The sequence below is a fragment of the Papilio machaon genome, chromosome 11, assembly GCF_912999745.1.
Source record: "Papilio machaon chromosome 11, ilPapMach1.1, whole genome shotgun sequence".
Taxonomy (NCBI): Eukaryota; Metazoa; Arthropoda; class Insecta; order Lepidoptera; family Papilionidae; genus Papilio; species Papilio machaon.
In genome coordinates this window covers 2691769-2708938 of record NC_059996.1, presented here as the reverse complement: position 1 = coordinate 2708938, position 17170 = coordinate 2691769, and the positions used below count along the sequence as shown (strand labels likewise).

Below are 17170 nucleotides of genomic sequence, written 5' to 3'. Positions count from 1 at the left end.
TGATGCATGTTATACATACAATACACCGAGCGGCCGGGATAGACGTGATCAAAAGAGTACCACAGAATCCTTGTTCGAAAATAATGACGATTTAAACAAACTTACCTCTATCAAATATTGCGAAGTTTACGGCGCTAGACACCTTCAAATTTTATTAATTATTTCACATTTACACAAATATCTCGAAAAGTCTTTTATACATTTTATTCACATTAAAACTGGTTTTCATTTATTTAACACCACTTTTTTTAGAACAAGACTTTGTTATAAAATCAACATAAGGTTCGAAAACACTTTACTCTTAATGCAATAATTTTTATACGTGAGACGCAAAATCTATTAAAAAAGATAAACTCTGCGTTGAATTGCAATCAAAATAATCGAGTGTGCATTACTCTTCAACGTCGTACCTAAAATACAACTAAACTTTGTTGCAGACAAAAATGTTTATTTTGGTTGGAGTTTAAAGACAACAAAAAATGTAAAAAAAAATAGTTTATGGTTCATTTGAAAAAGCGTACAAATAGGATTTTTTTTGTCATTGCGTAGATAAGAAACAAACAATGAAAAATAAATTTAAAAATTCGAAAGACGAAATGTGCACGCAATAAACGTTCCTCAAAAACAAAAGGAATTTAGGTGTTTATTACCGTCGTTTGTTTTTTTGGGGCTTCTTCATAGTCAACGAAAAATAATTTTAACAACAACAAAAATATGAACAAAGGATCAAATGGACAGCCGCACAGAGAATGCGATAACGAACTCGATGGATTTATGGCCCCAAATGGTCGGGGATGCACGTGCGCTGCGCAAAGACAATAGCGAAGATAATTTGTTTGTTTACAAAAAAAAAGTATACGACAAAACGAGAAAAAATGAGGAAAAAGATAAAATAATTATGTTAGTGAAATAATGTTAAATGTGACCTTTACAAAAAGACATCGATTTTTTTACGTATATCGAAAGTTTATTTTAAAATTAATCGAATGTCGTTGAAAATAATTCAAAACATATTCTTACTAATTGACTATAACGATTTTATAGGTGATAAGAAAGAGAGAAGACATCACCCGCGATCGGTTGTTTTCGTTATGTCGTGTAACTTATGCTCTATACACTGACAGTAATTTAACTTGATTTAACTTATAACAATAGATCGGACGATAGATCATTAGATGATAGAAGTTATCGAAGGCATCTCGTTGTATAGTTTGATGCGTTGAGATGTAGCACTGGATTGGTTTTATAGTTTATTTATCAAAGTTATAATAAGTTTCCTCTGATGTTAGAAGTTTTATTAATAAATCTATATTAATAAATAAAAAGTACGTAAAAAATGATGTCTGTTCGTGGGCCCTTAGCTAAAATAAAATAAAAAAATATTAACAAGTTATACATAAAATTAAATGTTCAGTTGTTGGAGTATGAGCAAATGAATATCCGGGTGCAAATAGTAATAGATAAATGTAAATACTGCACAAAAGTTTTGATTGTTTTTTTTTTAATATTATCACATGTCTTACTGTTTAATAGAAAATTTATGTTGTCTAAATTAAGTTAGCTCTCTAATTCCGTGACGTCGGATTGTCGATAAAAAAATTGACTGAAAAAGTCAATTGTCCATCATTGTCAGTGTAGTATATAAGTGCATTAGTACATCGCTCCTATTGTCTAAATTTTATTTTAGTATATTATATAACTAAACTATAGATAGAATTAGCGATCGCCCGAGATTTCGTAAGCGCAGTAAAAAAATAGCCTAAGTTCTATTGAAAGTCTCGACAAAATCGGTCCATACGATTCGGAGATTATTCGTATGGCCGTTTCCCGCTTGCGCCTAATACTCGTAATATAAACAAAAATTAACTTTAACTGTTAACTTTAACTTGCGTTAAATTTTCGTAAATTAAACGCTTTAACGATTAACGAAGTTAAATTTTTATTTAACGAATTAACGATTAACGAAGTTAACTTTTTGATTAACTGTGCCCACCTATGACTATACCTATATATAAGTGAGAGGATTGGGGTTACCAGTTATTTGTTTTGTCCCGAAAATGAATAATTACGATATAATTTAATATAGACCAATTTATATATTCCCAATTAAATTGTAATTAATAAACGTAATAAATATAAAAAACAATGCGTAATTTTTGTTTATGTGACTAAGATTACGTAAACAGATTTTTTTAGTAATACTTAGTCAGGTCATAAATTCTGTCACATGTTTAATATAAAATAATTGAAACAAGTTTATTCATTATGTGACCATTTATATACCAAAATGAACTTAACAAAACATAGATTCTTATGACACTAAAGTTTATTCAAAATGACATCCGTGATTTTGAATACAGGCCTTCAATCTGCTCGGCCAGTCGTCTATCACAGCACGAACGAGGTCCATGTCAATATCGGCGGCTGCCTTAATCAAGGATGTCTTGAGTGACTCCAAAAAAAGAATTTCCCGATATTTTTTTCCCGCGTACCGCTTCAACAAAGCGCGGCATCTCTTCAGTCTTAGGTCCATTAGACGAGCATTCAAACGATGTCCTATTTTTCTTCGATATGCATGAAGCCCTAAGTCTTCATAAAAAGCTACAAAAAACATACCAATATTATAGTCATATAATTTTAAATTACTTTGTATATCATTACAGTGAACACTACATGTAAAACTACTTAATATTAAACTATTTTGATTGTAATTTCTAAGAAACAAAATTTACATGGGACAAATTAAAAAGCATACTCTTTAAAATCAACGGGATAAGAAAGTATCAAATATTTAAAAACACAGCATATACCAGAATTAAAATCTGTTGAAAATAGTATAAAAAATGTGAATTGTTTCATTTATATACATTATACGTACTATAATTTATTTCCCCTAAATTCAGGGTAATTTTTACAACAAGATGGTGGTATTATTTTTACGGGTAATAACCAACCAATTTGAAAAGAAGTTTAATATGGCCGCTTGTTTCCCAGATCCACAGTATATTATTTGACACAAATGACATCTGCGTTTGGGCGCATAATGTTCGAAAAATACTATTTTATTTTAGCTGATTTTACCCGTATTTTAACATATTAGTTATTACAAAGACTGTAAAGAACAACTAGTTTGTATTTTCTTCTTTATTTTGTATGAATACATGTGAATAGGTGCGTAGTTTCAGTACTTACGAGTGAAAGGTTATGTTTTTCTCTTTTCGCTCACTACAGCTTTCACAACCGACAATACAGCAGTATACCATGTTTTATAAACTTTACCTTACTAAAACTGTAATATCAAAATATTTTTGCACAATTACAGCCACTAAGTACTCACAATTTTCGAAAAATAGCACGAATGTCAAACTTTGTTAGGGACAACCTAGGTTGTTTGTAGGGGACAACCTTTGTTCCAAACAAACCCCAAACCCTGGTACGCAGAAAGGGACAGAAGATAGTTATCCCTGTCTTTGTCATGTCACAGGAATTGGGTATAACTGTATCTCTCTCACTCACGGTATTATTATTACCGTGTCATAGACTTGTTGAATACAGAAATAAGTGAGCGTCATTCACAACAAAAGTTTAACTTTAACTTCGAGGCTCCAAAAACAGATAATTCTAATTCTTTCCTAACTTAAGATATAAAAAAAAATCGTGAGAGCACTGTGCTTGTGACTAGAATATTCCAATTCAGATATTTTTTGTATCACGACCACAGACAAGATAGACGTGAACTGGAAGCAATTTCGTGTTTCGCCTGATACGAGTACGTGCTGGAGGCCCAATTTTAGTTCCCTTTCCCTTCCCATCTTTTTATTAAAAATAAAGGATGGGAAGGGAAAGTGATTAAAGGAAGGCAACGCATCCGCAATTGTGGATGTCTAAAGGCAGTTATCGATTCGCTATTTCGGCGAATTCAGGCTGCCGTTATGATAACAAAATATAGACGACTTCCTGGTCTAGACGATGTAATCAAGAGCAACAACCTTTTTGTGAATTAACTCCTAACGTTACTAATGAACTATATGCCGATCAATATTTATAAGTTTCAATAAAAAAGTAACGAAATTAGCTGAAGTTCTCGTAATACGGAGGAGTTCTGTTAACCTTGATTGAAACATTTCTTTTTTTGCATTTCAGAAAACATTTTGGTCTTAAATTGCACAAAGCTTTTCGGTCCCAATCAATATTACACTTAGCAAATTCTCAATTCCCGCCGCGAGGTTTCAGATTAAGAGGCCCACGTAAAAATTGCAAAAAGAAATAGTATACGAGAAGAGGACAACTCGATTCGACATTAATCTACGTTAAATTTTAAACATGTGCATTTAATAAACTGTTAATATGATATAATAAAATGTGTGCTTATTCTCTGTAAAAAATATATTTTAAATATTACACAACACAAAGAATTTTATATCTATCGCCACTATAAATATAATATGCAAAAAGATTGCTGAGTTAGATGTGTCCAAAGGTACATTATTCAGAAAATTCCATTTGGCACAGGTCGCTTACGTCAAACCGATGTCACTATAAAGGGTATGAGTTTGCACGCGTCACGCTCGCGTTGACCCGAAGGGTGAAATTGATCCGCTATTGGATTCTATCAAATACATCTCACATTTATTCCGCGATTTACCCTGATGATTCCCTACAAATGGAACATATTACATGACAATTTGTCATGCCTGTTTGTCATAAATCAATATCAGTATTCACTTTTCTCAGATATTTATTACCTTCCTTTTTATTTCAATAATTTAAATATTTTAACACTTTATTGCGTTGAAAACTTACAAATTTTAATAGTTATAAAGTGTATTACAAGTAGTCATAACTTAAATGTTGATAGAACTAAGCATTGTTTAAAGAATTTAAAATGAACAGGCATTAAGAATGCACCATGCGATTATACTGCTGTAATCTATAAATGACGCAACAGTGTGGTAACTCTTCCTCGGTCTGTAACAAGTGGTCGCGTGTTGTACTAAGAAATCGCATCTAAAAAGCTTTGCCGTAGCTCCGGAATTAAATTCTGGATAAATGATATCTCCACGCTCTGCGCTCGGCACGCGCGCCTGGTGAAGTTCGCACGCGCCGTCGAAATATCGTCAGAGAATGGCGTTGAATTAATATTTTAGTAGCTTTTCACCATATGTACTACAAATTACATCTGTTTGTAAAACGATTTCACTGTATGCTCTTCAAACGTTATATCATTTTAATTTAATTTGTCCAACTTAAAATTAAATTTGTCGGCTTTACGATGTTAACTTTCCTGAGGATGAACGAATTTTGTGATACGTAACTAGACTTTAAACAACTTATGAATGTCATGACTCTTTTTATAACATGAAGAGGCTTTCAGATACCATCATCAGCGTATTATTATTAATCAATACAATTAAGTTCGCTATAGCGAAAAAGTCCCGAAGATATAAGAGAGGTTAAACTGTATTATAGCGAATTGTTTTGTATTTTCGTATAGTTGTTTTTGAATTAGCTAGCTGCATATCATCATGTTTCCGTTAAAATTCTTACCACTCTAGCATTTGCTCCTTAATTTCTCCATCAATGGCGCTACTTTCAAACTTTATGTAATATCTCATTCTTACAATTATCCCTTCTTGTCTTAACATATGCATCTCAGCCACAACTATATGATCTCATTTAAATAGTTTTAAAGATTTTTTTCTGTTGATTGCTGAAGATACAGAACAAAGCAAGTTGTTATAATTCATATAGTATTATTCTAACTTGTCACAAGTTTTCTTACAGCAAAAGTCAAAAGATCGATCGGAATTTACAACGAGCCATTAGGCTGCGTGCTCAGCACGAAGGCTCTCGACTTCACTGCACACTCGGTTTGCCGTGAAATATATCGTCATAGTCGTTGAAGCTTTCCTGACCGCAAATGTGCTTGAGCAGCTTAATCCCGAAACAATGTGTTTTAGTTGTTTTAATCAAGTTCTTCTTCTTAAACTTCCTCTTTTCAGCCACGTAAAGCCGTCTACCCATAGGCCAAAAATATGAAGAAAAGAAATGCAGCATTGGGTCGGGTTTATAAGTTTTTTTTAATTAATTATTAGCTTTAAATTAAATATTGCTACTTCTCATTCTTAAGTTGCAATCCTATTATATAAAAAAAATAACGTACTATTTTTCATTTTCAAATTGCTAAGGAAAAAAATAAATAAAAAAAGAATTATGGAAATGTTAACAAGAAGAATAAAAAGTATGCGAAACAGTATTACTTCAATAGATTTACAAAAACAAACGTCATTATAGTTGAAGGTTAAAATAACATTCCTAGAATTGTGGAATTACTAGTTACTAGTAACCATTATCAGCAGTTCTGTATACACGAGGGATCACATAAATTAATGTTGAATTACATACAATTAATTATAAGAGGGTTCTGGGTACTAGCGGTAGATTTATTTAGGAATATTTAACATTTGTACGGTCAAATATATATTTTTTAAATAATTAAATATTCTTTTGTTTAATGTACTTGCATTGCGTATTTGTGGTAGACGTCAGCAACAACAACATCTGTTTGCACGAATGGGTCGCTGCAATACTACGACCGAATCAACAGACCTGAAGTGGAAGTAATTTCTAGGACTGTCTGCTGAGTGTGCGTGTAATGTGTAATTGTGTAATTTTCGTCCTCTTTTTCTTTCCATCCTTTGCGTCTATCCAGGGAACGTGAATTTTAATGGATGGGACCCGTAGGAAGTGGAAATATTCTCTTTCTGTGCGTCTCCTCTTCCTTCGATTAAAGGTAAGCAACGCATTTGCAATTGCTGAAGTGTATGGCGGACACTTAGTCATTTTGTCGAATTCAGGTGGCCGCTTGATTGTTTTCCACTTCAAATATATAAATATGTAGGTTCGAAATCGGTCTGCTTATTTATTAAAAAAATAATAATTTAGTAGTTTCGTTTAATAGAGAAGGAATGTGGAAATTTATTTACTTTGTATATCGATAGCTTTAATTAAAAGTAAATGTCCTCTTCAATAGTATGAATAACAATTTGAAATGTATCCCAAAGAAACATTAGGTAATAGGGAGTTCGGGAGTTTGTTCGCGTAGGCGGTCCCTAACCTATAATTATTTCGGCCTCAGGTTTTGCTATTTTTAGCTATTACTTATAAATACAGTTTAAAAGGACACGATATAAATATAATAACATTATGATTACTTACTAACTTTTACTTCGGTTTCATCTAGCAGAAATCTCAGTCACCTCTCAATAGTTTAATTACAATTGAGAAGTATGTTTTAAGATTATATCCGAAAATTAAAATTTAGTTATTTAACTTATCTTGAGATATATTACAATACTAGCTGTCGCCAGTGACTCTGTCCACGGGAATTTCAAAAAAATGTAATAAATAGCCTATGTAGTCTTTCAGACTATGTTCTACATCTGTGGCAAATTTCATCAAGATCCGTTGAGCATTCTGGAGATACTTTCAAACAAATATTCATCCATCCATGTAAACTTTCGCGTTTATAAATATTATATAAATATAATAAGATCTTTTACAAACTCCTCATCATCATCAACCTGCAATTATCCTTATGGTCGACACAGTATGTACTACTCCTCCATACATCTCTATCTGCCTTCACATCTGAATTTACTACCTTCTTACGCACCTCCTTCACACAATCTATCCATACTTTCTTAAGTTTAAAGTTAATAATATAGTGATTGATTTATGTTAGTATTGTTAAAGGATACAATATCATTGAAATTTGTAACAATTAATTTCAAAGGTTGAATATTGTTGGTATAAATTGGTTGGTATAAGTTGGTATAAGTTGGTGGTTAGATATCTATTAAATGCAAAACGTGAACTAAATACTAGTACGCTTACGTAAGTACGTTTACGCTACACGTACGAGTATATCTAAATGCTTTGGATTAATCTTACTTATATTATAAATGCAAATGTTTAGATGGACGTATCGCCGGAACGGCTCAACGGATCTTGATAAAAATTGGCAAAGATGTTAGAACATAGTCTGGAAGAATAGGCTACTTATGAATTTAATACTGCGCGGATGGAGTCGCGGGAAAAAGCTAGTTATCTATATATGTTTGATGACGAATTAGACCGGCTACAGCTTGCGGAAGCTTCTTATGAGTTCAATAATAGAAATGTTTTATAACAAGTTTAAATTTTTTTCGGTAAATAATAAATATTTGAATTAATTCATTGTTTTAGTAAATACGTATTGCTACCACTAAATGAAAACGGTTAAAGTGTATATAGAATTTTCATTATGTCAACAATTAAGTAAGTCAAGAATTTCGGTTTGTATAGTCGGCTTTACGTCGGTTGAAAATAATTTACCTTCCTTCACTTGGCATTTATTTCGTCGCTATTTTCGGCTTCCTGTGTTTAATTAACTGATAACCTTAAATATTGACAAGAATAAATATTAGGAAATGAGTTCTTGCTGAATGATATTTTACGGTTTTAATAAATATTTTTTTCTCAATCTATATATATATATATATATATATATATATATATATATATATATATATATCTATATATATATAAAAGAAAGTTGTGTTAGTTACACCATTTATAACTCAAGAACGGCTGAATCGATTTGACTGAAATTTGGTGGGCAAGTAGCTTAGAACCAGGAAAAGGACATAGGATAATTTTTACCCCGTTTTCAATTTTTTTTTATTCCGCGCGGACGGAGTCGCGGGTAAAAGCTAGTTTGTAATAAAAGTATCTATAAGGTTTGTGGTATATGCGCATTGTTTTAGTATATTTGATAAAGACTAATTTGAATATAAAATTTAAATTTAATTATCATGTCATTATTTTTGAAAAAAAAAAATACAATTTTAGCGAAAGTCCTTTGATTATTATGTAAGAACCATATAATAAACATGTAAATAAATTAAATTTTAAATTTACTTTATATTAATAAACGTAATTGTAAAGTTTGACCCGTTATGTAATTTATGTTGGGGCGCAGTATCAACGAAGACAGGGCAGAAATCGATGACACCAACAATTTTAAGGTTAAAGCTACGCGTTCAAACGTACTGTTTCGATATTCCCAGGATGTCACGGTTACCGCACCTTTGCCCTATAAAATGCGAAACCAGTTCAAAATTCTTTTAATGGTTCTTCTTTAATTACATTTGAGACTTTTTTTTTAAATTATATTACTTTAATAATTTAGTTTGGATCTAAGCAAAGGGATTTCATTATAGCTTTAAGAGCCTTCATAAATCCGTCTTAGCTTTTTTTTTCAAACGTAGATTGTCATAAATATAATGCTAGAATCAGTCATTCAACATTTGTTATTTGTTATTGAAACACCGTGGAAATATACGAATCGAATGACCTCTCGATGACTCCGTTATTATGATCAATAACTTTTAACAACTGGTCTAGCCGAAAAAAAACGTTAGTAAATTACTACTTGTGACTAATCTTATTAAATTAAAGTATTCTTTCCACGTAAACTTTTTCATTGCGTTAATTTAATTTGAAGAATATTTAAGTAACAGGAAGTAACGAAAATGTCATGTCATATTAATCATTGTGACATGATGAAAATAATTTGATGATAAGTTATTGCGTGTGTGGGTGAATACGGGGGTTGGTGTGCGTGGCTTGAATGTTCGAGGGGTAGCAATGGCTGCGGGGCGCAAGGTGTGGGGCGCAGGGTTCAAGCTGCGGAGTGCGGAGTAGCGGGGGTGTATCGACGCACTCGCCACGCCTGCGCCGCAACATTCACCTGTTGCTGTCAGGTTGTGGAAAGATACTCTTTCAAATTAAAGCGGATGTCTGATATAAAATAGCAGTCCCCAAGTAGAACGTAGTACTACTTCAGAGGTCTAAACTCTTGTTATAAATCTTTGAACATGTTTAAAAACTATTAGGAACGTTATATCCATTGAATTACCTTCTTTTTGTGTGATACTATGGTGAAAAAGGATTAGAAATGTCTGCATCGACTGTTTAATAATCTCAAGTGTTTTTTCAGTAAATTTGTGTTGGGTATTTCATAAGATTACTTAAAAAATGAAAAGGCTTCTGCCTTATTAATTTTATAAACATAGAATTCGATAAACATAACAATACTATGTTACCTGAAAAAATAGCCTTGTCGAAAGGAATAAGCCAGTCATTTGATTGAATATGTTGTTTCGATGGATTCCATTAGGATTATTTCTGAACAGAAACAAATGTAATGGAATATGTGGAAACAAAAAGGTGTAATAAAAATACAAAGTAATTTTATTTTTGTGTCAATGTTATTTTTGGGAGAGATACCAAACAGTCGAGTACATTGCAGCTATGATTACAGTTTATATTGTTTGCTGTCATCAGTAAAAGCAGCGCACTTACGAGTATAACCATCGGAGCGTCGTTAACTCAGGGGTTAAGCACTTGACTTGTAATCTGTCCTGGGTTCGAACCTAGCCATGTATCAATGTGTTTTTCAATTTTCGACTTTCATATGTACATCTATCCGTCGTTCTTATGATGAAGGAAAACATCGTGATGCAACCTGCACGTATTCGTGTGAAAGACTGATATAATTTGAAAGTTAGTTAATAATTCTTACTCGAGACTAATTTTTTTTAGTTATTTAAGAGGCTTTATAAGCCCCATAAACCTTCCAATTAATAATTAATCTAATCATCTACATTATTTCTTACGACTAAAATTTGGAACGCATAACGTAACATAAGAAATTTATAACGTAATTTTTATGCGTTTTAATTTAAAAACAGGACCTTTATTGCATCATTTTAGGCCACCAGAACTGTGTCGTATATTGTCGTTATGGTTTTATGTCATTCGAATAGACGGCATTTATCATCTCGAAATTGTATTTTATTGCCTGACAGGATACGTTTCGTAAACGATATGACGTCTGAAGACCCTAAAAGATGCTTTTGCATCAATCGATAGCTGAAACAAGAAGTTCATAGATAAGCAATAAAACTGGTATAAGAGCTGCTCGAAACATTAACTTTTATATTGTGAATGGAAGTGTAAAAAAGTGATTCAAGCGATAGTTTCAGGGGTCACGGTCTAGCGTGGGTGTTTACAGCTTCTTCGAAAGCGGCGGCAGCGGGGCACGCGTGTGTTCGCCGGTCATCGCTTACCTCTCGCAGTAATGTTCAAAGAAAAGGTTAATTGTGTTTTATTTCACTAGCTACAAATGAACTTTACAATCTCTTTGTTTACTCAACTAAAACATTATAAAGGTATAACTTTTTTACATTACGCAGATTTTATTAAAGTTGAAATTGAGCTCTTGATAGATATAAGACTTAATAGAAGCATAAGGATAAATTAACTCAGTTTCTAATTAACTCATAAGATCATTAATATTAATTAACTCATAAGATCAAATAAATGTGTTTAACTTGTTACTTGAACTATTAAGTGTGACACCGTACCTAAAATTACAAATTAGAGTATCGAATGGTTTCCCATTTCCGTAATTTCCAACTAGTACGAGAACCGTTCAATATTGGGTTTATAGTTTGACAGAGGTTAGATTAATGTCCGTTGCATAATCATTACATTGAGCGTTCATTGTAGAAACACTTTAGTAAAAATATATTGTCATCTCTTTTATGTCAAAGGGAATGTGAGGGATGCCAATATGTTTTTGTATCCGTATATCGGCAGTGGAAACTCACCTATGAACGTTAATTCCCAGGTGAATCGTTGAGACCGCGTCTCGGCAATTTGTTCTTGTTAGCAAGTGTTCCGCTATAGCCGCCTGTCGAGAACAACTAATGAACCTGTTGCTCGTGACTGACAGGTCGCACTGGACCTCGCTTCCGGAGTGCACAGACTATACATGTCGATGTGATCGTCTATGGATAAGTAAATTCCAGTGTGTCAGAGACACGATTTAACAATATTGGTTTTTAGTCTATAGAGGTTGTCTTACAGATATGTTAGTTTTTATTTATCATATTCCACGGAGGGAGTATGTTCGAAACAGTATGTTCTACTCTTCCATAAATCTCAATCATCCCTAAATCACATCTGGATTCACTTCCTTGTATTCTCTTTGACTCAATCCATCTAACCTTTCTTTGGTCTTCTACCTTTGTAGCCTTCCACATTTAATCTCATTCCTTTTTATGTGGTCATCATCTCTCTGCATCAAATGTCCACCACGATTTCTAATTGAAATAAAATGTAAGGAAGGTAAAATATTTACTCGTTTTATTTTTTTATAAGATGATGAGTAACAAGTACTGGCTATCTAAGTGATTACCGTTGCCCAAGATATTTTTGTGTCGACCAGTAGTGTGTAGTAGACTATGACTATGCTCTGTGCACCTCTTTATAAATCCTAAGAAATAAGATTTAATAATTTTGCGTAAAGTTCTTAAAGTCAGTAGGTTGAAGTGGCAATTTGCAACGACTGTCATAACATGGAGGGTTTATTTTTAATACATAATTTTTTTTTCAATTAATTATAAACATCAGAAGGCCGCCTCTTTTCTGATGGCCTGATAATCTCGGTACGCGGTCTGCCGCGTATATTCTGGGGAAAGCATTGGAAAAGGCTTATGTTCAGAACCGGATTAATACAGTCTGATGATGTTAATCAATTTTATTTGACTACTAGGTGCATTTTCTGATGATTTGTATTTTATTTTTAACTTTTGCAACAAGACCGTTTTATTTTCATTACTTTTAATATTTTTTAACTTTCTAGAAAAGATTCATTAAATTTACAATCAATCCAAAGAATTTGATGCAGTTTATGTCCTCTGATAGATACACGTAGAATTTTATTTCGCATGCGGAGCGGTCAAAATTTTATTATATCAAACATAAACCCAGAGGAGTCGACAAATATCATGATCATGAAAATGGTGAGAGATATATCGTAAAAGTTTCATGTCCATACCTTAATAAGCTTTGTGTATATATGTATATATGAAAACCTTTATGTACTCTAATATCATAATAATGTTTGTTTATTTCATAAACTTTAGTATATATTACTGGCAGCCTGAATCAATATTCGATCCTTAAGATCGATCTGAATCTTATTTTGAGTACTTTCTATAAAAATCACGAGATATGTTAGGTTAAATTTGAACAAAGAGGATTATAAGTACCGTGGATAAGCATAAATTAATTGAGATCGAATATTGATTTTGTCCTTTTTTGAATTGTATTCATTTGTTTTGATAAGTTTACAAAAATGTAAAAGCGTGGGTATTGGAACTTCTAACTTAAAAGACGTTACTTCGTATAAGAGAGGGAAGGAAAGTTATTTATTAAAAACTCAAAATATATCCCATCATCATAATTATCTAAATTAAGCGTTGAAAGTTATCGACAGTATATAACTTTTAATAGAATCGTCGTGTGCTGCTTTTTCTGTAATTACGCGACTTACCCGGCAATTAGAGCGTTAAAAAACTTGAGTCTTTATATTCATCATTCTGTTTAGTAAGTAGTTATAAGATTTTCATAACACATCTTACTAATATTATAAATACGAATGTTTGGATGGATGTATATTTATTATCCAAAACGGCTGCATTGATCACGTTGAAATTTGGCATAGATGTAGATCCTAGTCTGGAAGAACACATAGACTACTAATATTTATTTTGATGCTGTGCGGAGTTGCGGGCGGCAGCTTGTTAATATAAAAACAACCCTTTGTCGTAGATCTTCGTTTTAAGGGCACTCCCTTGGTTGCCTCAGCCAGTATTGGTATTCTTAGCGTTGACATATCGAGTGACGTTCAGTTTTGCGGTCACTTGAAAGACAAAGTCAAGCTGGCCTCCAAAAAGCTGGGTGTGTTCAGTAGGGCAAAGCAGTAGTTCCAGCCAGGCCACCGTCTCCAACTGTATAAGGTGCAAGTTGGGCCCCACATGGAATACTGCTCGCACCTCTAGTCGGGAGCATCCCAATACCAGCTTCTTCCATTTGACCGCATATAACGAAGAGCGACTCGAATCGTCAACGACCGAGCTCTTACCGATCGTCTCGATACTCTGGCGTCGCGGAGGGACGTCAGTTCCCTTTGCATTTTTTATCATATGTATTACGGGGAATGTTCCGAAGAACTACGTAGAACGATTCCTGCCGCCCAGTTTTGTCATCGGACAACCCGAGAGACCGCCAGGTACCATCCGTACCATCTGGATGGCTGGCATTCCACAACAGTGCGGTTCTCGCGAAATTTTTGTCGCGCACGGCCGCTTTGTGTCTGTCCTCGGCGGTATTTCCAAACCAGTACGACTTAGGGTCCTTCAAAAAGCGAGCATATATCTTTCTTAAAAGCCGGCAACGTATCAGCAGTTCCTCTAGTGTTGTTAATGGGTGTCGATGATCACCTTAGTGATCCCGCCGCTCGTTTGCCTCGTTTCTCTTATAAAAAAATGAACACAGAGATTTTGTAAAACGTTTATAGAGAAGTCCCAGATCGTAAACATCTAATGTCCTTTTTAATTTCAAATAAAACAAAATAACATGATAATTATTAAAATGTTTGGGATTCGTTACACCATTACAAATGTACAATATTTATCCCTCACATGTTTATAATGCTATGTACATAAGAAACATAGAGAGAGCATTTGACAATATTACATTATTTTACGTTAGTACGACTGCAGGTGTACAAAGGAAAGTTTATGAAGATTAAACTATAAGAAAAGTCGGCAGTAATTGGCAACAGTTGCACGTAGGGCTCGGCCTGTACGTGGCGGCACTTTCCAATCGTTGAGACGTGTAGGTAGTACGTGTCCATAATCCGAGTACAATAACCTTTCAAAACGCCCGAAGCTCAACATGCGATACACCTGCGCCTAGCATCTTTGTCTTGTGGGACGCAGTCTAATCCACACGCTGATGGTCCCAGCCCACTAGTGTCGTTTTATCCAATCTCTGCGGTGGCGAAAGGAGCTTAGGCGGCTAAAGCGGGTTTCGTAACGTAAAATGAACAGAGGAGCTGGCACGAGTATTTGCGACACCTGCTTTCCATCTTTATAGCGTCGTCTACAAAACATGTCAAAATTTTGTACGAAATTTATTGGACTTTCTTATGCCTGATAAATTTTGTCTACAATGTTACGGAAACGTTCTCACGAATATTGGTGATAGGCTCTCAGGATAAAACATGACGCCCCGCAGCCGATTGGTTACAGATCCTGACTGCTATATAGATAGTCTTAAACTCGTCTTATACGTTGGTTGCTTGGTTGCTACTGCAGTTTCTGATGGTAGATGGATTAGCAATTAATCACCAAAAATTAACCATTTTAATATATGGACATCTACTCGCATCAGCTTGCAATATTTAAATTTAAGTAGAACTAGTATCGATCATGGAATAAATGGTAGCGAGTGAAATTTGATCATCACTCGATGTGGCGCTCGCGTTATTGCGATGTACTCATACGTTTGACACCTCCGTAATCCCGTGCAGGCTGAATTCAGATGAGCCATTGAATATGAAAAGCTTACGTGGCGGCGTTAGTTCTGCTCGTATGTAATTATGTAAAGTGGCTCCCATAGAAGCTAGATAATTTCTCATTTTATACATATTACGTATTTATTTCTTATACACATATCGGCAAGTTAGCTTTGAAAATTATTAATGGCTCGCTCGTTAATAAATATTATAATCACGCTTAACATAATTAGGATTCTAAAAGTGTTATGTTTAACTAGTAAATAAGATCATCTGGTAAATATTATTTTGGAGCTAACAACGAAATCATTTAATGTTAGTCTAAAGATATTTTAAGGTTTTCTAGAACTAAAAATTTTAATCGGATTATTTGATGATGTTTAATTATATGTATTATGACAAACTTGAAGAAATCTTCGATACTCTTCTACTTGATGATTATTGATGACGAAGGTCGATTCAGAATAAATAAAGGATCTGGTTTTCGCGATGAAAAAGTTTACAATAACAAGACATAAATCGTAAAAAATGACATTGACAAGAAGTAAAAAGTAAAATAAAATTACAAAAAAGGTTGCGCCGTGCGCACTGGCCACTCGATCCCAAGCTATTATTACCGCAACAAAACTTTAATATCTAATTTAATGTAACTCACCAATTTGTGGTACATCATAAGGTCGGTTCGAGCGCGAGGCTCGCAGCATGGTCTGGCTGCCAGGCATTTCCGCGGGCAGGTAGGAGGCGCGCTTGGAATTACGAGCGCGACGGCGCTCGCGGTGTTCGGCGGCAGAGGCGGAGGCGGCGGCCGGCTCAGGTTCGAGCAGGTCCCGTAGGGGCCGTGCCAGTTCGTGCGAGCCACGAGCTGCACGCCAATCGGAGCGGTACCGGTGCGGAGCTGGTTCGGCCGTGGCCCGCAACGCCACCACTATGAGCACCGCGGCCATGCACCACACGCGCATGCTGACCCCCCGGAACCACCACACGCACATATTAGCTAAGTGCACTCGAAACGGTCGACCGCCGGGCTCACGCCCGACCACATTATTTGGCTTTAACAAACGATAAGAGACTCCTGGTTTCGTTTTCTTCGTTTACTGGCACTGATCGATTATTACTTGCAACCTGCAACAAGACATGAGATATTTAATACTTATATTTCAAATAGCAAGCAGTAGCAATAGCAATTTTTTTAAGTAACGAATAAATACAAAAACTACTGGACTGATTGATAAATTCTTTTGACATTGGAAAGCTACATTATTACGGAGTAATATGCTATACTTGTAGTTACAGAACAAATTAATAATTTAATTGCATTCGGTCGAAGTAGCAGTAGTAAGTAAACTAGTATTAAGTAGCAATGTGGACAAATTATCTTCCAACATTTTCTCCAATGAGATTTGACTCTTCGATGAAATCTTGTAATTAAGGAACACTATTTTCTTGTTATTAATTTCTTTTTTTAGTCGATTTTATGGGTTTACCATAAAAAACTTAGACATTTTTTCAAATACATCATAGCTTAAACATAAGTTAACCCTATTATACCGTGATTCTAGCGACCGTTGGGAATTTTTGACAAATCATGGTATTTGAAACATTATTATGCGCAGGCTTGCAAAATGCGATTTGTTACCAATAAATACTCATTACATATACCGAAAGTATTTTGGTGATACATAATTATGGCGCAAC

The 17170-nt window shown here is 34.2% G+C and overlaps 1 protein-coding gene across 1 annotated transcript in view; it reads right to left on the bottom strand.

Annotated features, from left to right (window-relative positions):
• LOC106713986 overlaps positions 1 to 16464 on the bottom strand; it is a 43333-nt gene extending 26869 nt beyond the window's left edge. The window contains exon 1 of the mRNA XM_014506901.2: positions 16131 to 16464. Within this exon, the coding sequence (XP_014362387.2) occupies positions 16131 to 16464 (334 nt within the window). The remainder of the gene's footprint in view (positions 1 to 16130) is intronic.
• Between the last annotated feature and the right edge of the window lie 706 nt (positions 16465 to 17170).